The sequence below is a fragment of the Carassius auratus genome, chromosome 25, assembly GCF_003368295.1.
Source record: "Carassius auratus strain Wakin chromosome 25, ASM336829v1, whole genome shotgun sequence".
NCBI classification, from domain to species: Eukaryota; Metazoa; Chordata; class Actinopteri; order Cypriniformes; family Cyprinidae; genus Carassius; species Carassius auratus.
Genome location: NC_039267.1, coordinates 10,825,371 through 10,845,930, shown reverse-complemented (window position 1 = coordinate 10,845,930; position 20,560 = coordinate 10,825,371). Strand labels below are relative to the sequence as shown.

General features: G+C 35.0%; 4 protein-coding genes across 5 annotated transcripts in view; 3 read left to right on the top strand and 1 right to left on the bottom strand.

Annotated features, from left to right (window-relative positions):
* The first annotated feature begins 2,117 nt into the window (after nt 1–2,117).
* LOC113043259 (carboxypeptidase A1-like) lies at nt 2,118–6,415 on the top strand. Its single transcript, XM_026202507.1, has 11 exons — nt 2,118–2,219; nt 2,388–2,469; nt 2,558–2,692; nt 3,014–3,112; nt 3,228–3,329; nt 3,840–3,938; nt 4,026–4,136; nt 4,251–4,341; nt 5,721–5,920; nt 5,994–6,078; nt 6,148–6,415. The coding sequence occupies exons 1-11, from the start codon at nt 2,155–2,157 to the stop codon at nt 6,333–6,335; spliced, it is 1,257 nt and encodes a 418-aa protein (XP_026058292.1). The 5' UTR covers nt 2,118–2,154; the 3' UTR covers nt 6,336–6,415.
* Nucleotides 6,416–8,708: 2,293 nt separating this feature from the next.
* Nucleotides 8,709–12,029, top strand: LOC113043258 (carboxypeptidase A1-like). The gene is made up of 11 exons (XM_026202506.1): nt 8,709–8,792; nt 9,018–9,096; nt 9,259–9,393; nt 9,518–9,616; nt 9,818–9,919; nt 10,711–10,809; nt 10,901–11,011; nt 11,119–11,209; nt 11,299–11,498; nt 11,567–11,651; nt 11,756–12,029. Exons 1-11 carry the CDS (start codon nt 8,728–8,730, stop codon nt 11,941–11,943), a joined length of 1,254 nt encoding a protein of 417 aa, XP_026058291.1. The 5' UTR covers nt 8,709–8,727; the 3' UTR covers nt 11,944–12,029.
* Nucleotides 12,030–12,725: 696 nt separating this feature from the next.
* Nucleotides 12,726–18,884, bottom strand: LOC113043257 (centrosomal protein of 41 kDa). Its single transcript, XM_026202505.1, has 11 exons — nt 18,696–18,884; nt 18,155–18,218; nt 18,009–18,056; nt 17,199–17,260; nt 16,850–16,916; nt 16,294–16,444; nt 15,804–15,973; nt 15,628–15,695; nt 15,062–15,176; nt 14,284–14,499; nt 12,726–13,854 (listed from the first exon to the last, which is right to left on the bottom strand). Exons 1-11 carry the CDS (start codon nt 18,726–18,728, stop codon nt 13,724–13,726), a joined length of 1,125 nt encoding a protein of 374 aa, XP_026058290.1. The 5' UTR covers nt 18,729–18,884; the 3' UTR covers nt 12,726–13,723.
* Nucleotides 18,885–18,992: 108 nt separating this feature from the next.
* Nucleotides 18,993–20,560, top strand: part of LOC113043256 (POC1 centriolar protein homolog B) — a 36,992-nt gene continuing 35,424 nt past the window's right edge. Inside the window, exons 1-2 of one of the 2 annotated variants that reach the window (XM_026202502.1) lie at nt 19,000–19,152; nt 19,308–19,491. In XM_026202502.1, coding sequence (XP_026058287.1) covers nt 19,477–19,491 — 15 coding nt within the window. In that variant the 5' untranslated portion in view covers nt 19,000–19,152; nt 19,308–19,476. Of the gene's footprint in view, nt 19,492–20,560 lie in introns of both variants that reach the window. The other variant, XM_026202503.1, reaches the window with a different exon arrangement.

Here is a 20,560-nt window from a genome sequence, read left to right as displayed (position 1 = left end):
TAACTCTCTTTTAGACAATTTTTTTAAGATTTGTGCAGACTTGTCTTCACTAAGCCAGCTTGAAGTCAATTTGTTGAGTTGACGCACTTAGACATGAAGCTCTAACAGCATGAACACAGCTTCATTGTCATGACTAACTACACTGTCACCAGCTATAATGACACTGTTGTCTGAATATAATCAGCAGCTGGGTGTGTTTCCTGTATTTTCTTGTATGTAATTACTGTTCACTCATTTCATCACTAAAACACAGTCACTTCTTTATTTAGCTCTAGCTCTGTTTCATTACAAAAGTGTCTTTCAGTGCATTACTAGTTATTATTACTAGGATAATGGAGGCGTAGGTTTGAACCTACAGCTTTAGTTCAACCACTAAGCAACAAACATCCTACTTTTTCCCCAAAAATTCCATGGACTAAATTGCATCACAATCCCTAAAAATGAAAATGAAAAACAGCTGCATTGTTCTCATCCCTCAGACTCAATGGCAGTATTACACAAGGTTGTGAGAACCAAAGCAGCAGGCCTCTCTGAGCTGATTTACTGTCATTTCAACAAGGTCGAAACTATACTTGGTATGAGCATTTCCTGCTATTCTATTGCACACAGCAGGATCTTGTTTTGCAGAGATATCAGTGCATAAACTAGATAAATGTTTATTTTCATGGTTTTCTTATAACCATTCTAACGGTTTATTCAAACATATGGGATCGTGACTAACAGTAGCATGACTAGCTGTGGCTAAAATAGTGAAAAGATGAGATTGTTTACATGCGTGGGTAGGCTATGTGATGTTTAATCACGATTTAGGTGTGACTTTGCTGTCAGATTGTGACTTATTTTGAGGTTTTGCAGATGAGAAAACTGCAGAAGAAGTAAATGATTACCATGGTTTGGTCATCTTGACCTGTATAATAATATCTGATAACAAATGCATGAATGTCATTAACACTGTTCTGTCCATCAGTAGATAGATAGATAGATAGATAGATAGATAGATAGATAGATAGATAGATAGATAGATAGATAGATAGATAGATAGATAGATAGATAGATAGATAGATAGATAGATAGATAGATAGATAGATAGATAGATAGATAGATAGATAGATAGGAAGTGCAAGGGTTTTATGAGTTCAATGAAAAGCTAATAATTAAGTAAATCATATAAATGTTCAATTAAAACAATTTTAAAATGAACCAAAATAAAACACATAGTGTGAAAAAATTACACAACATTTCAAACATTTTATTTGTTTACCTGCATAACCAACATCAGAGAACCATGAACAATCAAATGTATTATTTCATAGTTAAAATATTTATTTTAAAATCTCAGGGGTACTTCTAATAAAATATATTTAATGAAAGACGATCAGATGACAAAAAATAAATAAAAAAATAAAAATTAGATTTTGTGAATTTGTGCATTTTAATGTGTTTGAAAGACAGACGGCTTCCAAAGTAATGCATGGTCAAATAAATGACTGAGTGTTAATTCACATTAAAATTAATGTGTTCATAATTGATACAATGTTTAAACACTTCTTAAAACTCAAAATTATTATTTATTTTTTAAATCCAGTGGTTAAAGGTTGTGTAGCACTAATGGTATAACTATGTAGCACTAGTGGTATAACACTTTCTGAGTGTATAATTTAATATTTTTATTTATAAAAATCAACTAACAAGTTAATTTAGCATATTTGCTCCAACTTGGTCTATACTGTACAGTTGGACCTCATTGTTGATTTGGTCTTGTTTTTATTATTAGTGTTCCTGTAAGGTTGGGGGTTCGATTCCCCGGGAACACATGATATGTAAAGATTGATAGCCTGAATGCACTGTAAGTCACTTTGGATTAAATCGTCTGCTAAATGATAAACTTAATTAAAATTTAATTATCATTCTATCTCGGGTCAAACCAGTTAAGGCACTATTGATTACATTTACTGGTCAATATGCTGTATGCTGCTATACAAGTAGAAACAGTTGCATTGCTCTCATTTGTCAAACTTCAGCATTAGTATTGTATAATATTGTGGGAACCACAGCAGCAGGCTTGCCAACCCATGACTACCTCCAATACAAGGTCACAGCCACCAGGGCAGTATATAATGGAGGACTCTAGCTAGAAAGTTCTACTCAAGCAAGATGAAGGGGCTACTGGTGCTGACAGCTCTGTTTGTGGCCGTGTTCGGCAAAAAAACCTTTGAGGGGTGAGCTCACAAATCTGGTTTACTGTATCCTAGGTTAAAGAGAAGAGAGAGAGAGAAAAAAAAGAAAATATAACAACATATATATATATATAATATAATTTGCAATGAAAATTCAAATGAAGCACCATATCTTAAGAAGTATTCCTGGATATGTTTTGATGTATCTAGAGACCAGGTTCTTCGGATCACTCCTAAAGATGAGGCACAGATCTCTCTCCTGAGGGAACTTTCTGAACAGGAACACCTCGGGGTAAGTTTCACATCAAAACTACGGATCTGCTTATGTATGTCTCTCATATTCATTTGTTTCCATACTTGTTTCCTTCTGTGTTGCTCAGTTGGACTTCTGGAGGGAGCCCGTTCATGAGTCTCTGCCTGTGGATGTTCATGTCCCGTTTCACAGCTTACAGGGAGTCAGGGCATTCCTGGGATACCATCAGATCCAGTATAATGTCATGATTATGGATGTCCAGGTGGGAATATTGATTCAACTTTTTGATTGCTATGATTATAATAGACAAAAATTATCATACGACACACATTCTTTGGATACACCGGCAGGAAACGTTTTTGTCAGTTGGACCCCTTTTGATCTAAAATATTTCCTTGAAGTACTCTGTGGGATTTTAAGTTAATATTTCAATAACTGACACTTGTTCAAGGTACTCTGGTGTTGGGTAATGATCACCCCGGTTTTGGAAACCTTGGGTTACACCACAATTAATCTTTGATCATATTTAATATATAATGTGGGTTATCGCAAATTGTAAAGTTCATTCTTATTTCTCTGTAAGGATTTGCTTGATGATGAGGAACGTGAGATGGTGAAATATCGCTCCTTTCCAAGAAGTACTGATGACTTTGTCTACACCAACTATCATGATCTGAACTCTGTAAGTGGTGCAACTTTAATTATATGACTGAACTGGATACGATTATGTTGTTTCATGTTTTTTTCAGAATTTAAATTTTTTTTTTACCATTTGATCTTCACCATGTTTCTCTCAGATTTACTCTTTCATGGACATGCTTGTGGCAGAGAACAGCAATCTGGTCAGCAAAATTGTGATTGGTCAGAGCTACGAGAACCGCCCCTTGAATGTCCTTAAGGTAGATCACGAAAAATAATGATAAATGTGCATACTTTTATTGCAGCTAGAGACCTCTAGTGAAAATTTTATTTCTATTATTTCACATTTTCCTTATTCTTTTTTTTTTTTTACTAATTGTTAACACTTTTAAATTACGAATTTGCAATTATACTAACAATTTGACTGCAAAATTTAAATAAAAATAATTAACATTCATTTTAAGAAAACAATCATTAAATTATACATCAACAGACAAAAAATAAACAACAAATAAACAAAGATATTAAATAATCTTTTAAATTAATTTTTTCAAAATTCTGAAACATTTACAGATTTAAAGATAACAAGTCAATTTTTTGCATCTTTATTTTCGCGGGAATTTTTTTTTGCTTTAAATTGCATTTTAAATCTTTCAGTGTGGCCTTTTGAATTCCACTGTATATGTATAGGCCTATGTATCACAATTCATATACAGTTTGTGTAATATAATTGCGATTTTATCATTGTGACCCCATGTCCTCTCACTCAGTTCAGCACTGGAGCAAACCGTCCAGGTATCTGGATCGACACTGGCATCCACTCCAGAGAATGGGTCACCCAGGCCAGCGGAATCTGGTTTTCTAAAAAGGTAGAGTTATTTATTGGCATGCTATAAAAACAGATTTGAACAGGAATAGACTAAAGCACATGTACCCATGTGTTCTGTTGTATGCAGATCGTGACAGACTATGGACGTGACCCCGTCCTCACCGACATCCTTAACAACTATGATATTTTCTTGGAGATCGTCACCAACCCTGATGGTTTTGCATACACCCACAGCAGAGTGAGTTTTAAAGCCTGATGTCTGAAAGACTTCACATGCACAATTAGTTCAGAACTGTATTTGGAGAATGTATTCCAACGGACTGCTTTTTAATTGCAAATCTGTTTGGTTAAGGACCGCATGTGGCGTAAAACCAGAAAGCCAAACTCTGGCTCCAGCTGTGTTGGAGTTGACCCCAACAGGAACTGGGACGCTGGCTTTGGAGGTGAGATGCTTTTAACATTGCAGTTATACTCAGAGCTGGGCAGATTACTTACAAATTGTAAGCCAATACTGATTACACATTACATGGTAAAAACTGTAGATAGTTACATCTACAGTGTGAGTGGATAAAAATGTTTATCATTAATTAAATACTAAAAATAGAAATATTTAATTTGTTTACCTGGATGCCAATCTGACCATTAAACAACACTGAACTATAAATATGCAAATGTGTTGTTAAATTATTGAAATATTTCCTTCCATTAGAGATATTTCAAGAAAATATTTAATGTCAAAGTAATTTTGGCTGACAAAAATCATTGGGAAAATCCATTTAAAAAAAGAATTATGGAGAATCAGTAAATTATCAATGATTTAATGCCATTGAGTGAATAATATGTAATCCATAAAAAGTAGTGCTGTCAAACGATTAAACGTGATTAACTGCATCCAAAATAAAAGTTATTGTTTACATAATGTATGTTGTGTGTACTGTGTATATTTATTATGTATACATAAATACACACAAATGCATGTATATATCAAAGAAAAATATGTTGTTTATATATTAAATAGATTTATATATAATATCAATTATTTGAATATAAATATACACATTATACATGTAAATACATGTCAGTGTTTTCAAAACATATACTGTACGTGTGTGTATTTATTTTTACATAATAAATAAACAGCATACACATATATATATTATGTTAATAAAAACTTTTTTTTATAATCGCAATTTTTCGTTTGACAGCACTAATAAAAAAGTAACTGTGATCTAATTATGATCATTATAAAATGTAATATACTCTAATTACGAGTACTTGATTTTAGGAATCTGATTACGTGACCCAGATTACATGTTATAAGGAACTATGATTATATTCTAAAGCAAGTAATGGATTAATGGATTCATTGGAATAAACAAAAAGAAAGAATAAAAGTTAAAGAAGAATAATATGCACATGTTCAATCTTCAATCTTATTTTAAGCATTAAACGTTAAACACGGAAAAAGCTTTTTTTCTGGTTATGTTCAGTTAGGCATTACAAGTTATTTGGATTAAACTTCCTAAAATTTGACTATAAAATTGAATTAATTGCATTAAAGCTTCAGTCATTTAACAGTTATATTGTAAAACACAAACATTAGTCTAAATTAGCCTAAAACATAATTGTACGAGAGAGAGAAAAAAAATAGAATTTCATGATATAAACTCTGCCTAAAAACATTTTGTCCAGTATCAACTATTAGAGAATTTTGCCATTTCTTATTACTGTCTCATTCTAATGAATCACCATGGTGGTTATCGCCCTACTACTGAAAATTCCAGCAGTATATAATACTTGTTTTTCTGTTTTCCAACCTCAGGTGCTGGTTCCAGTAGCAGCCCCTGCACTGAGACGTATCGCGGACCCAGTGCTCATTCTGAGCCAGAGGTCAAGGCCATTGTGGACTTTGTGAAATCACATGGCAAAATCAAGGCCTTCGTGTCCATCCACAGCTATTCCCAGATGCTCCTCTATCCATACGGATACACAAGCACTCCTGCAAAGGACCAGGCTGAACTGGTATGCATGTGGAAACACACCTTTCTAGATATATATAGAATCAATTAAATCAAATTCTGTTTCGCCCCTTCAGCATGAGCTCGCCAGGAAGGCTATCACTTCCCTGCAGTCACTGTACAACACTCGCTACACATATGGAAGCATCATTTCAACCATCTGTAAGTTTGAGAAGATTCATTTCAGTTCATGTCAGTTTTGTACCCTTCTAACAATCTCTCTGCTCACAGATCAAGCCAGTGGAGGAACTATTGACTGGACCTACAACCAGGGCATCAAGTACTCCTACACCTTTGAGCTGAGAGACACTGGCCGCTATGGTTTCATCCTGCCTGCCAACCAGATCGTCCCCACCGCTGAGGAGACCTGGCTGGCCCTGATGGCCATCATGGAGCACACCAAAAATAATCCATATTAAACATTTAACAATGATTCTGTGATGCGTCAAAGTGAATAAAAGAGTGTTAATAAAAAATTAAAAAATACAAAAACATTTACCATTTTATGGAAATTGTTTTAATATACATTACAAAGATTATATTGTTCCACCTGGAAAATTTTCTGGATGCTGACTGATATATCTTTAACCTATGAGGTATTGGTGGTTATTAAAGATTTTATAAATTCATCAGTTTGGGTTGATCTTAGATATTTAAACTAAATAGAAATGAGAAATGTATAGCAATTATAACTAACTTAAGTTTTCATATATTTTATTTGAAGTAAACCTTTTAGTTTAAGTCAACTATTATAACCTGTCTAACACTCACTCAAAACCTATTAAATAACAATAAAATCTCAGCAAATCTCAAAATGAAGTTCTATGTATTCATCATAGATCATAATGTGTAACGGCAATGAGGGTGAGGAAGCAAGTGCAAGTTAATGATAATAGATTTATTAGGAAATGCAAGTGAACAGAGATGAACAGCAGGTACAACAGGAATGTAGAGAGGAGATAATCACAGGAATCCAGGAAGTGGCGTGAGGTGAGGCAGCAGGAGAGCATGACGCAGGAACTGAGATGAGCCATCTGATGTGGAGTGGAGTGGATGGGGTTCCAGTGGTGAGAACATCCAGCGAAGAGATGAACAGGGAAGAAACAGGAACGAGAAACCAGGCATACAACAGAGAGCTTCAAAACAACGATCTGACAAACACAAGATGAAAGACAGGACAATAAGTAGGGAGCAAGTAATGAGTGGCAGCTGTGGCTGATGAATAATTAACAGAGACGCCCACATGAAATGATCAGTGCTGACGAGGGACACACAAAACTCCACCCAAATAGTGCTAAGCAGAGACGAGGGTTTTACCACCTGTGACATTATGTTATGATGTCAAAATTTACCTGTAGACTTAATTTTAGCTTTGAATGATTTTATTAGTTGACTTAAATTTCTAGTGTTATATATTTTTTCATTTACAGTATTTAGAAACAAGATATAATTTTGATATCGACCATTTATCAGTTATTGGCCATATTACTAAAATAATTACCAATGCATCAATTTTATTAAATTTTATAACAGTTTTGAAGTGAAAGAGCTTAAAACTTCCTCACCAGTACAAAAAGGGCATCTATATTGCACAATTCTAACTCTATACATTTAACGGTAAAAATAACTCTGTACTCACATAATATTGCGACATCACCCAAACCCGTCCATATTTACATATCTGTCACCTATTCGGTGATTAGAAAGTTGGCCCATTTAACATGTACTTATGCAATGTAATGTGGAAATGTATTATGTAATGAACAGAAAGCAGGACAGATTTTTTTTACTCTTCAACATTAGAAAAACTAGTGCTACGGTATAGGCATAAAAAAGCATTGAGCTTTTACTCCTCTTTACATTCACACACTCTTCCAAAAGATCTGAAAGCCTGAAAAGTTTCTTTTCAACAGGAGCCTGATCAGTTAAGTCTTCACATTCCTGAATATGTTGCTACAGCAAAAGTATGTTGAGTATTTAACCATACTGTATGAGCATGAGAGGCTGTTACTGATTGATAGATCATTTCACATGCAAAGAAGGTGTTTTTTGCACACCTGCAAAAAAAAAAAAGAAAAAAGAACTAAATAAATTATGATGATAAATAAGAGATAAAAAAAAATATGAAAAAAACTATTACATTGTAAGTGAAATTCAAGGAAAATCATTTCAAAACTTTATTGTCATATTGTTGCTCTTAATGATTCAGCTTTTCAGATTTGTCAAATAAAAAAAAGTTACTGCAAATAATATAAATGTAATTATAATCCAGCCATAATGTAACTCCATGGCAGCTATAAATTCATAAGTGCTTCCACTGGAAATGATGACATGGTGTGCAAACATAACTGATTTGTTAATAATTTTAAACTCATTCTGACTGATGCTTCCAAAATTATCAAGATCAAGTCACTCATGTAATTTCTACAAAAAATTACATCAGCAATGTTCGCAAACATCAGAAGAACATTATAGAAAACAAATCAGCATGTTTGCATAAAAGACAACATCAAAAATATTATGAGTTGTTGTGACTGTGGTTGACTGAATTGCCAGTTTAGTTCCTCATTTGACAGAGAATTATGCAACTTGTTTTCGTCTCATTAAACGCTGAGTGGCTATATTAAGTAACAGAGGAGAGAACAGATGCAATGTTCTCATCCCTTAAATTTTATCATCAGTTATTTTTAAGGTTATGAGAACCAAAGCAGCAGGTTTGTGTGACCCGTGCCCTATTAGCTCAGTCATAATCACCATGTTAGTATATAAAAGTGGTCGCTAGCGGTGAGAAACTCTACTTCAAGCAGCAAGATGAGGGGGTTACTGGTTCTAACCGCTCTTTTTGTGGCTGTGTTTGGCAAGTTGACTTTTGAGGGGTGAGTTCACAAATCTTACATCTCTATATCTCATACTTTTTTTGCATTCAAATTCTCAGATTCACATATAAACACATGTTGGATGTTACATATGTCTTATTATATACTAACAACTGACAACAAACTGGCATCTTAATTTGGTAATTATTCTTTGTGATATATAAAGCATGCATTTCAGATTAACAATATTTAGAATATTATCACCAAGTAATAATGTCTCTACAGAGACCAGGTTCTTCGGATCACAGCACAAAATGCGGAGCAGATCGCTCTCCTGAAGGAACTCCCTGAAGAGATTCTCGGAGTAAAGCCCATTGATCATGTTTCAGATCATCAGTGTTACAGATTTGTTGGGATTGTATATATATATATATATATATATATATATATATATATATATATATATATATACAGTTCATATTATGATATATAATATAATATATCTTATATTTTGCTCTGTGTTCAGCTGGACTTCTGGATGCCACCCTCTCGCGTGTCTCTGCCTGTGGATGTTCATGTCCCGTTTCACAGCCTACAGGGAGTCAGGGCATTCCTGGCATACCATCAGATCCCGTATTACGTCATGATTGAGAATGTCCAGGTGAGACTATATATATAAAAAAACATGAAAATAATTAGTTTAGTTGCATATAGAACTAAATAAATATTTATCAGGAATAATTACAAAATGTTAATATTTATTTTATGGCTTTCTGTACTATAAGGCTTTGCTGGATGATGAGGAACGTGAGATGGTGAAATATCGTTCCTTTCCAAGAAGCACCGATGACTTTGTCTACACCACCTACCATGATCTGAACTCTGTGAGTGGTGCAACTTTAATTCAGTATCAGTACGAGACATTGAACTTTCGACATCAGCCTTTTAAAATAAAATGCGTCTTATTGTGCTTTAAAATTGTTTGCATCAAATGTGTTTCTGACTAGAGTTCAGTGTGTTGTTTATAAACCAACACAGCTCTCCAACCATTCTCAATCATTTGATCTTCACCATGTTTCTCTCAGGTTAATTCTTTCATGGACATGCTCGTGGCAGAGAACAGTAATCTGGTCAGCAAAATTGAGATTGGTAAGAGCTACGAGGGCCGCTCCTTGGACGTCCTGAAGGTAGGTCACGACACATGATCAATAGCAGTTTTAAGGTATCTTTTAAGCATGCTTAGTTTACTATTAGGAAACTATTTTTTATTTTTGGCCATTAATTATACTTCAGTGTTAGTGGAAATTAATTCTTAAATCCAAGTTTGCATACTAATTTGCATATTAGTGCTGCCCAAATAATATACTGATAATAGTTTATCAAAAAACACCAAATCTTTGGTGAGTCCATAAACTATGTGTGTTTCATTATGCGATAAATATTGTGATTATGCCATGATTCTAATAAATTTAAAAGAAAGTTCAACCCAAAATTTTAATTACCCTAGGTTTTATAATGGTAGTGAATGGCTGTTGAGATTTTGAAGTCCAGTAAAGTTAATCCATCCATCATAAAAAGTGCTTCACATGGCTCTGGGGGGTTAATAAAGGCCTTCTGAAGCAAATCAATGCATTTGTGTAAGACAAATATCCATATTTAAAACTTTATAAACTGTAATCTCTAGCTTCCACTAACTGCTGTATGCAAGTTCATGAGAGAGTAGCATTTCAGCTAAGCGAATGTTGTGATGAATGCAGAAGTGACGAATGCAAAAGCACAGAGGAGAGAGCTAAACAAAACACAAGACACATATTAGAAGTACAAAACGAGGATTTGTACAGGTTCCATGAATGTTCAAAGTTCTTCATGGAACTATCAGTGGCAGTAAAGAACCTATACATTAAAAATGTATGCAATTTAAAGGTCAGATTAAATGAATATTTCCACTAGTTCAATATGACTTATATCCTGCATTCAGTTCAGCACTGGAGCGAACCGTCCAGGTATCTGGATCGACACTGGCATCCACTCCAGAGAATGGATTACAACGGCCACCGCAATCTGGTCTGCCAAAAAGGTCACCTGAAATGACAAAACACAATCTACTCAATCTACTACCACAAAACTATTGGTCAACAACTTTCCCACATGTGTTTTCCATTTCATAGATCGTGACCGATTATGGACGTGACCCCGTCCTCACTGACATCCTTAACAACTATGATATCTTCTTGGAGATCATCGCCAATCCTGATGGTTTCGTATACACCCACAGCAATGTGAGTCTGATGCCTGGAAGACTTTACATCGAAAGCTAATCTCAGTTGTAATAAAATTTGACCTTTTTCTTGTGTAAACCAATTGGTTGGTTGGTTGGTTTGTTTAGGACCGCATGTGGCGTAAAACCAGAAAGCCAAACCCGGGCTCCAGCTGTGTTGGCGTTGACCCCAACAGGAACTGGGAAGTTGGCTTTGGAGGTGAGATGTAGCTTAGTTTGGGATATTGTGGTTCTGATGTATTTATACTGTAAATCCCAATGATATGTAATCTTATCTTTCATCTACAGGGCCTGGTGCCAGCAGCAACCCATGCTCTCAAACCTACCATGGTCCCAGCGTTCATTCTGAGCCTGAGGTCAAGGCCATTGTGGACTTTGTAACATCTCATGGCAAACTAAAGGCCTTTTTGTCCATCCACAGCTATTCCCAGATGCTCCTCTATCCATATGGATACACAAGAACTCCTGCAAAGGACCAGGCTGAACTGGTATGGATCTGGAAACTGTTAACATGATAGATTTGTTCAAATATGATAATTCTTTATTGTCTCTTCAGCATGAACTCGCCAGAAAGGCCATCTCTGAACTCCAGTCCTTACATAACACTGCCTACACATATGGCAGCGTCATTACTACCATCTGTGAGTACATTTACAATTAACCTAAGGCTCTTTTGTCAATATTATATTGTGTTTCAGAATGACTAATATTGATGATAATCTCATTACAATCTCTCTGCTCTCAGACCAAGCTGATGGAATCACTGTTGACTGGACCTATGAACAGGGCATCAAGTACTCCTACACCTTTGAGCTGAGAGACACTGGCCGCTATGGTTTCCTCCTGCCTGCCGATCAGATCCTCCCCACTGCTGAGGAGACCTGGCTGGCCCTGATGATCATCATGGAGCACACCAAAAATAATCCATATTAAACATATAACAATGCTTCTGAGCCAAGCTTCATAAAAGAGTGCTAATAAAAGACACTTAATCAATGCTGCATTAGTGTCAGATAGTGTACGGTGAGCGAGTCAATAATTGCAATAATGACTGTCAGATTGTAGAATATCCATCTTAATGCAGTGCCTCTTGACTAATTAATGAATAGGCAGACATTGTCTCGAAACATTGATTTGAGTAAAAAGTATTTTTTATAATTGTACCTGTATTTCCTCTTAAAGTTTCTGCTCCAAATATTTCCATACAATGTGCAAAACACAAGGTTTAGCAATGACGAACACTGTTAATTATTAGAATCCTCTGAGGCTATTTTCACTTCAGTCACAGCACTGAACCATACTTAATTTTAAATTCAGTCCTATCACTGAAAAGCGCAACTGACCGATCAAAGTCAAGTATTCCAGAAAGTCCTTATGTCTGAAGGTTGCATTAACATAGCCACTGTAAAGTGTTTTAAGAATAAGTTTGACCAACAAGCAGTTACTCAACAGGAAATCTTTCTTTTCGGATCCAAAGTAGACCAACCTAGCTTTTTGTAATCAATTTCAAAAAGCTATGATCAGTTTTGAAGAAAAAGATCTGATGACTAAAGCCAGCTGAATAAGTGGTTTGCTGTTAAACATCTGTAAAATCAATTGTGAACTGTACTTCTTTCCCTCAGTTTATTTAATTCCTGTCAAAAATTATACATGTCACGCAGTACATACATGGGAAATAGGCTATTCTTAAAAAAAGCATGTAGGCTAGGTATCACTTGGGTCTACAGAATATAAAATTGACTTTTATTCAGCCTTTAATACAAAGTAACAAACCAGGTAGTTTTCATTTTATAGATTAAATTAAATTACTTAATTGGTCAATAAAACAAAGTCTATGACAGAAGAGGGATAACTGATTTCGGTCAATAAGCACACAAACACAGACAACTTTCTACCACTTCATGTACACATACATATACAATGACTGAAAAAAAGAATTTTTTTTTCAAAAAAAGTTCCTTCATCAGGCTCTGCAACAGACAAAGCTTCATTGATCTTCATTAATTCACGCAATAGCACAGTTCATAACATTCAAATCACAGTTCAGTAGATGCCGATTATGAAAGAAAATTCCACACCGGCTTGGAAAGCATTAACCATAAAAATAAATGCACTGAACAAACAGAGAAGCTCTGGCTTTAAGGCAAGATCAGCACATCTAAAATATTTCTAAAGCACTGCAGCATACTACTGCGCAAGTAAACATACAGCATGCTCAATGAACACATCATGTCGTAGCACAGTTAAAGCAAAAAAAGTTGAGTCCTTTCACTAAGACCTGCTTGTTACTTACATAACATATAGAAGAACCTACATATGCATTAAAAGGGATAAGGTGTTAACCCTAGACATCTTATTATAGTATTAATGGCCAATTATGCCAAAAAATGTACAGTGGCAAAACGCGAAACAGATTTAGATCTTACACATGCAGTTTGGATTTGGAGACTGCAGCGCAAAGATTTGTGAATAAACTGAAATGATGAAAACAACTGAAACAGTGCCATTTGTGTGTGGTACCAGAATCAAGAAATGTTCAGTTTCTCCCAATGTAGTTCTGAGAACGTGCATGTGTCATAATAAGAGTGAACTTAAAAAACAAACACACAGTAGTTTAGAAGTGTCCATGTTCACAGGAATCTTGCGAAAGGAAAATATAAAGGCTTTATTTGCATTAGAGAGAAGATGACACTGACGAAGGTGAAGCTGAGGATTATTTCCAAGGTTGACTACTCCGTGAACGAGCACTTTCTGATCCTGCTATGGACGATCCTTGTCGACTGCTCCGAGCTGTAGATGCTTTAGAGCGAGCGCTGCTAGTGGACATTCTGCTGCTTAGACGACCTAGAATGGGGGGGGGGGGGGGGGGTAAACAGAAAAAATATACACATTATTAAAAACTGAGCATTAATGTTATTTGAGAATAATAATAATTATGGCAGCAAATCAGCTGTTTGGAATTATTTCTGAAAGACCATGTGACACTAAAGACTGTTATGGCTGCTGCTGAAAATTCAGCTTTGCCATCACAGAAATAAACTACCTTTTAAAATGCATTCAAACAGAAAACAGTTCTTTTAAACTACAATATTTTTTCCCAATATTACTGTCACATATATGCTGCCCTGATGAGCATAAGATAAACATATATTACATATATTGTTTGTAAGTGTGGCTCAAAGAAGCATGCTGAGATGGCCGTGTTACCATCTATTGGTAAACTGTTCATAATGCAGTGAAAATGGCTTGATCAGATTTGAAATGATGACTCACTGCTGGGCTCACTGGGTATGTACACTTCTTCTAGGTAATGCTGGATTTTGCTGAGGTCTTCTGAGGTGAACCGCCACTTTTTTTCTGCTGGCTGTGACGTCTGCTGTGGAACCGATCGCTTACGACCTCCAGGTCCAGAGGGTGACGGCAGACAGGAGATGGGAATGGAGCCAGTTGTCATTCCCTCAGGGAACTTCTGAGCAACCACTTTTAAACCTTTTTGAGAAAAGAAAAAAGAAGTTAATGAATAAGTGGCATTAAATACATCATACTGACAGGATAAAGTACATGTATGTGTTGGAGATCCCTGAGACTTCAGTTATCTATTTATAAATTCATTTTACTGCTGTTACATGATTAATCGCATACAAAACAAAAGTTTTTGTTTGTATAAAACATGTGTGTGTTCTGTGTAAATTTATTGTTTATAAAAATACACACACATTACAGTATATATTTAGAAAATTTTACATGTATTTACATTCATATAATTTACATTATAAATACATGTATTTACTATACTGTATTTACTATAAGCATTCTTTTTTTAATATACACATGCAAGTGTATTTATATATACACATAATAAATATACACAGCACAAATACATATATTATATAAAAAAAAATATATATATATATATATATATATATATATATATATATATACATATATTATAAAGAATATATATATCGAGTCAAGAGAGAGAGATTTTTTTTGGATGCGATAAATCCTTTGACAGTTTTAATATTAACCTCTTGCTCTCTTCTCCACTCACCCCCTGACAACATGAAGAGATTCTCGAAGCCTCTCTCACACATGGTGGTGGCGGCTTGACTTGCTATCCTCTCATCCTCATCATACAGGATTATGATCTTCCCTGATGCATTTTTCTGCATAGTTGTAAAAGATTTTAACACTAGCAATGGGCATGAGTACACAAGAAACTGAAATGATAAATCATTAATCACATCATTAAAACACAATAACAGGGTTACTTTTTTCAAAAATTTTACACTTTCAAGAGACTGTTCCCATCATATCTATTAATGAATGCACAATAAATATTTTATTTATTCATATATGATCAATATATATATATATATATATATATATATATATATATATATATATGATCATTCATAATACATATGTGTATAATAATAATAAATACAAATAATAAAAGTTCATACATGTACAATAAATAAATAGAACTATACATTTTTTATATTTTTTTTACTTATTTATTATGCTAAAGTTTATTACATGTGTAGTACAGGTTTGCGATATGATTCAATAGAGAAAAAACATTGTCAGGTTCACATTTCAGGAATAAAAGGATACATAATCGAGAACTTCTTTCGTGTATGGGTTCATTGTCCTTGATAAGGTCGCAATGGGGTAACTATATGCTGTAAGCAAACAACAGATAAAATTATTCACAGAAAACATTCATATTAATGCTTTTAATGTCTTTTATTCTTTCAGCAAAATACGGTTTTTAAGGGTAAGTTTCCTACCACTGGTAATATGGCACTGGTCATACTGTTCTCTGTCCCGCACATCCAGCAATAGATAAGGGCAGTCAGGATAAGGGCACTCTGGGATGTTGGAGGTAGGCACTGGAGAGTTTTGGATGCTCTTCTGTCCATTCTTGTCCAGATCCATTTCTCCCACGCCACTGATGACACTATGAATGAGCCAAGAGATTCTCAGTTACACCGAGTCCGGACAGTCAGAGCTTCTCACTGTTACAGGCTAGATCTCATTGTATCCCCCCACAGGGTCTCTGAGGACAGAGTCTGATTGCACTGACTGCCCCTAAACAAGCTCAATGGAGCTTGAGGCCATGAGAAAGCAGCCCGGCCAATCAGAGCTCTTGTGAGCGCACAATAGAGGAAATGTTAGAGGGGGCATCAGTTAGATGCATAAAATGATATTCTGATGTGGCTGGTGAATTCAAGAGATAGCTTTATGTGCCTTTTACAAACACAAAGGTGATCCGGCTACCTTTGGAGTGTAGATCTAGGAGAAAATGCAGTGTCGCCGGATTCATCATTGTTGATACTCAGTGGGGGAAGAAGCGTCGGCTGGGGGGAGCCATTCGTCTGATCAGAGAGACGGTCGAGGCCCGGTGATGCAGAGAATATTGAAACATCATCTGAAATCACATACAAAAAAATGAAAACAACCACAAATGATTTTCAGGGAGTTTCTATGCATTTGCTGAAGTATGGAGCCACTAAGGGGAAAAAAAGCACTATAATTTTCCACCAACCCATTGCGGTCAAAACTACTTAATTTCACAAATACATTTTTAGTTCATTTGCAAACTTTTAAACTTTTGTGTTCGCCAGATGACCTTTATCTGCTCACACAACTTTTGCTTTGTCTCACAAAAGTATTCCATTACACCAAGAAACTTTGCTCCTACTTGAAAAATGATTGCTTTCTCCAAAACTTTTTGTTTGTTCACAAAAGCATTAATATATAATATAATAAACTGATGTGAGCAAAACTACTTATAGAAAAACAGAGCAACATAAAAGAGAAATGAAAATCTTACCTTCTAATCCCACCATTTCATCTTTAATGTTGTCATTCTGATCTGACACTGAAGCAACTTGGATTACCTGAAAAAAAAAAGATATATTAAAATACAAAACTGTTCATAAGTTTGTGGACAAAGATTTTTAGTTAAAGTAATTAAGACTTTTATTACATATTGACAAAGAAAAGGCATTTATAATGTTCCAAAAATAATTTTAAGTGAATGAAATGTAACTTTTCCACAAAAATATTAAGCATTGATCATAAGTGATGTTTCTTGAGCAGCAAATGAGCATTCAAGAAAACAGTAATTTTACATTTTAGAAAGAAAACATTATGCTCTATTTAATGTATTATTCACATACCAGCTGTGCAAATGTAGTCACTTTCAGTCTTTTAAACAGCTCGTCCTTCCTATATCTGTAGTCTGGAAAACAAAAATGGCATAAGAATGCATTTCAAATGATTTAAAACTCTTGTACACAATTTAGCAACAATCTTGATGCATTTTACCTGGATCCTGAGTGTTACCATTTTTCTCTTCATCTTCATTCAAAGACAAATCATTTAACTTCACTCCCAATATATCAAACTCCATTTTAATACCAACTAAACTTGATTTTAACACACCAATTGCCTCTACAAACTGAGACCAGCTCTGCCAACATCTCTTTATATCATTGGCAAGAACTCCATAGTCCAGCCTCACCACCGAACCCACCGAAAGATGCCAAGTGACACCGCTGGATGAGGTTATGTATCTCAGTTTCACTACAGACAGTCTCAACAGAGGAATTACTGTAATCTACAGTACAATCACCATCATCTGCTCACGTATCCAAAAGAAGGAAGGATTGCTTATCCTTGAGAAATCACAAGGAACCTGTAACAAGATGACTAATGTGGACAAAGGAGACTTTCTCTCCTTATCAAGTAAGAAAATATCAGTAGGACAAGCGTATCTGGAGACACATAGCTTAAACAAGTCATTAAGTGCCTGTTCACACATTCTGCAGTGTTGTAATTACTTTTTAAATGTAAATAAATACACCATTGTGGTGTGTTAGTTAGAATCACCCTTTAGGCTACTTCCATGTAAAATGTACCATGACATTTCTATGTATCAAATATATTTCTCCACTACAATATGTATAATTATTTCATGTATAACTTACTTTTCCTTGCCTCCTCTAGTCTCTCCATGTACTTTGTCAGGCTGGAGCCTAAAAAATAAACTGGGTTAAACACCATATACTTTTTTTTTTTATCGTATACGCAAAAGATATTCAAAAATGTTTACGATTTGATAAAAAGTCAATACCTGTATCAAGTCGTGTTTTTACATGTTGATATTTTGGATTCTGTGGAATCCTCTTCTTTAAATACTGGGGGGAAAGAAGCATCCATTTCAAGAAAACATTTGACGGATAAATGCATCGTATAAATATGATCATTATTCTAAAACTTAACTTAGTGGTAAATGAAATAATGAGTGTTTTGTCTCTTTTGTTATGGGGATCAATGTAACGGAATGATTTCAATGAAAATAACACTGAGTTTAATAGAGCATCAGTGTTCATGAAAGCCACTTTAAGCTCTAATAACATCCATTAGATTAGACAGAAGGTTAATTTATTGATAGGCATTGTTACAAATGAATACAAGATGAAAGCATCAGCAGTAAACTGGTGTTGATGGATAGACAGAGTAGGTAACGTTATGTATGTGATGGCAACAGAGGATCAACACCGGTGTCACATTCCCATTAAACCGCAGCTCTCCATGTCAAACATACCTGGGCTAGCTGTTAAAATATTACAAACTGTTCAAATTGCACTTTGCATAAAAATAAACCCACTGACCGCAGAGTCGCCAATCCCCCGCTTCACCGACATCTTCAAGCAGCTGAGCTTCTGCGGCTAACGATAGCTTGCAAGATCAAAACTCAAAGCGTCGTCTGTTTGAACAACGCCTTCGCCGATTGGTCCGTAGATTTGAGGATCCAATCATTGATTGCCTTCTTACTATCTCAGGGTTGAGGTCTACGAGTTTACCGCTTGGTTTGTTGCTAAGCAACGGCGTTATTTCCAATGCCCATGGATACAACTCTGCAGTGACAGAGCCGTTGGCCGTATTTATTTATTACAAGCTTTTGCTTATCCATATGGTTTTTTTTTACATTTATTTTTTCTGAAGACATTTGTTTGTAATATTTGGCTGGGATATGCAACTCTGTGACTCTACAGATAGTATAATCTTCGCAAGACAAGCTTGCAAATTTTAGATTTAATCCCAACACGCCTTCTGTTGCACTTTGAGGTTGGGCTACACTTGCGTCTTCCATTGACATTAACGCAGACGTTAATATGTCTAAATTAGTGTTTTATCAGCCAAAACAGCGGTGTATAACGTACATGTAAATAGTTAGACACGAAAGATTTTTGAGTTAATTTCTCGATATTCTGCTTCTCTAGCCTGGCGCTGACTCGATGATTCTGAGCGTGATTTGTTTGGTCTGGGTAAAACGCGGCTTGTTTGACAATCTGGGAAGTGGCTCAACATGAACCAGTTTCACTTATTTACTTCGAAATCCAAGACCAAACTGTACCAATTTCAGAGACTTTTTTGACTTTTACAAGAATAATGGCGTCTGTAATGGTAAGAAGACTTATCAGAAACATGTTAAAATGCGGATATGGGCATTTTAGTTAACTTAGTTGTTGGTCAGCTTTGTGCAAACTGTGCTGGAAAGTTTCGTGTTTATGTTTGTATATTTAAGTGTATTTATTGGTAATATTTGTTCGAATTCGAAATTAACCTTGAGTAATTGACCAAAAACTATGCAATAAACTATCACTAACAAAAAAGTGCTGTGAAATTAGCGTATTTTTAGACATGGTAACGTTACTACCATCATGGTGTTTTGTATTAACATTGTTTGTTTGACATGTAACGTTACCACGTTAATACCATGATTTTTTGAAAAATATCCCATTGTATTACCATGTTTTTTGGACATGATGATGAGATGGGGTTACGTAATTTAATTTCAAAATAAAAGCAATTGTAATCATGTGTATGGTTAATTAAATTACAGTTACAGAATTTTAAAGGACTCCAAAGTGGGTTCATTCTGATGTTTTTACACTAACACATACAGATTTAATTGATTTCTTTCATAAATTGCAGTGACTGCTCTAGAAAAAGGAACACCAATGTTTCAGGAGTTTAGAACATCCTTATTCAATAACTTTTATTTTCTTTATAAGTTTATGAATAGCTATGCTTCATTTTTTTAAGATGAACTGTTTTTTTTCCCAAGGCATTGTTAGATTCAAGAGTTTCCTGTCATAGCTGACCACAGAGTTTGATTTCAAAAACCGTATCATAGCTATGAAACTATTTCTTGTTTAGATTTAAAATAGGTATTTAACCTTGATAATGATCTCACAGTAAATCTGATTTTGTGGTGGCTGTGCTTCAAAGGGGATATCAGATGCCCATTTTCCACAAATTTGTATAAAATGTCTGGCCTGACTTTGGTTAAAGTTCCTCAGTGGTCGTGTAAAACAACACCCGACTGGTTTCAACAACACAGACTTGTTTCGGTGCATATCTCTTTAAATGCTAAAGAGATCATTTATAATTATAAAAATATAAAGTCTGACACTTAATTCTTCTGGAAGTGTAACTGGATCACGAACAATGGGTACTGATCTATCCTTGA

What these genes read in the sequence shown, in the direction of transcription:
- LOC113043257 (XM_026202505.1), bottom strand. Translation starts at nt 18,728, where the DNA reads ATGTCGGTGAAGCGGGGGATTGGCGACTCTGCG. An exon ending in AAAAACACGACTTGATACAG is followed by an intron (nt 18,057 to 18,154) that starts GTATTGACTTTT and finishes TTTATTTTTTAG; the next exon opens with GCTCCAGCCTGACAAAGTAC. An exon ending in ACTAGAGGAGGCAAGGAAAA is followed by an intron (nt 17,261 to 18,008) that starts GTAAGTTATACA and finishes TTTGTTTTCCAG; the next exon opens with ACTACAGATATAGGAAGGAC.
- LOC113043258 (XM_026202506.1), top strand. Translation starts at nt 8,728, where the DNA reads ATGAGGGGGTTACTGGTTCTAACCGCTCTTTTTGTGGCTGTGTTTGGC. An exon ending in TCATGATTGAGAATGTCCAG is followed by an intron (nt 9,394 to 9,517) that starts GTGAGACTATAT and finishes CTGTACTATAAG; the next exon opens with GCTTTGCTGGATGATGAGGA. An exon ending in CAAAGGACCAGGCTGAACTG is followed by an intron (nt 11,499 to 11,566) that starts GTATGGATCTGG and finishes TTGTCTCTTCAG; the next exon opens with CATGAACTCGCCAGAAAGGC.
- LOC113043259 (XM_026202507.1), top strand. Translation starts at nt 2,155, where the DNA reads ATGAAGGGGCTACTGGTGCTGACAGCTCTGTTTGTGGCCGTGTTCGGC. An exon ending in GGCAAAAAAACCTTTGAGGG is followed by an intron (nt 2,220 to 2,387) that starts GTGAGCTCACAA and finishes TGATGTATCTAG; the next exon opens with AGACCAGGTTCTTCGGATCA. An exon ending in CTGAACAGGAACACCTCGGG is followed by an intron (nt 2,470 to 2,557) that starts GTAAGTTTCACA and finishes TGTGTTGCTCAG; the next exon opens with TTGGACTTCTGGAGGGAGCC.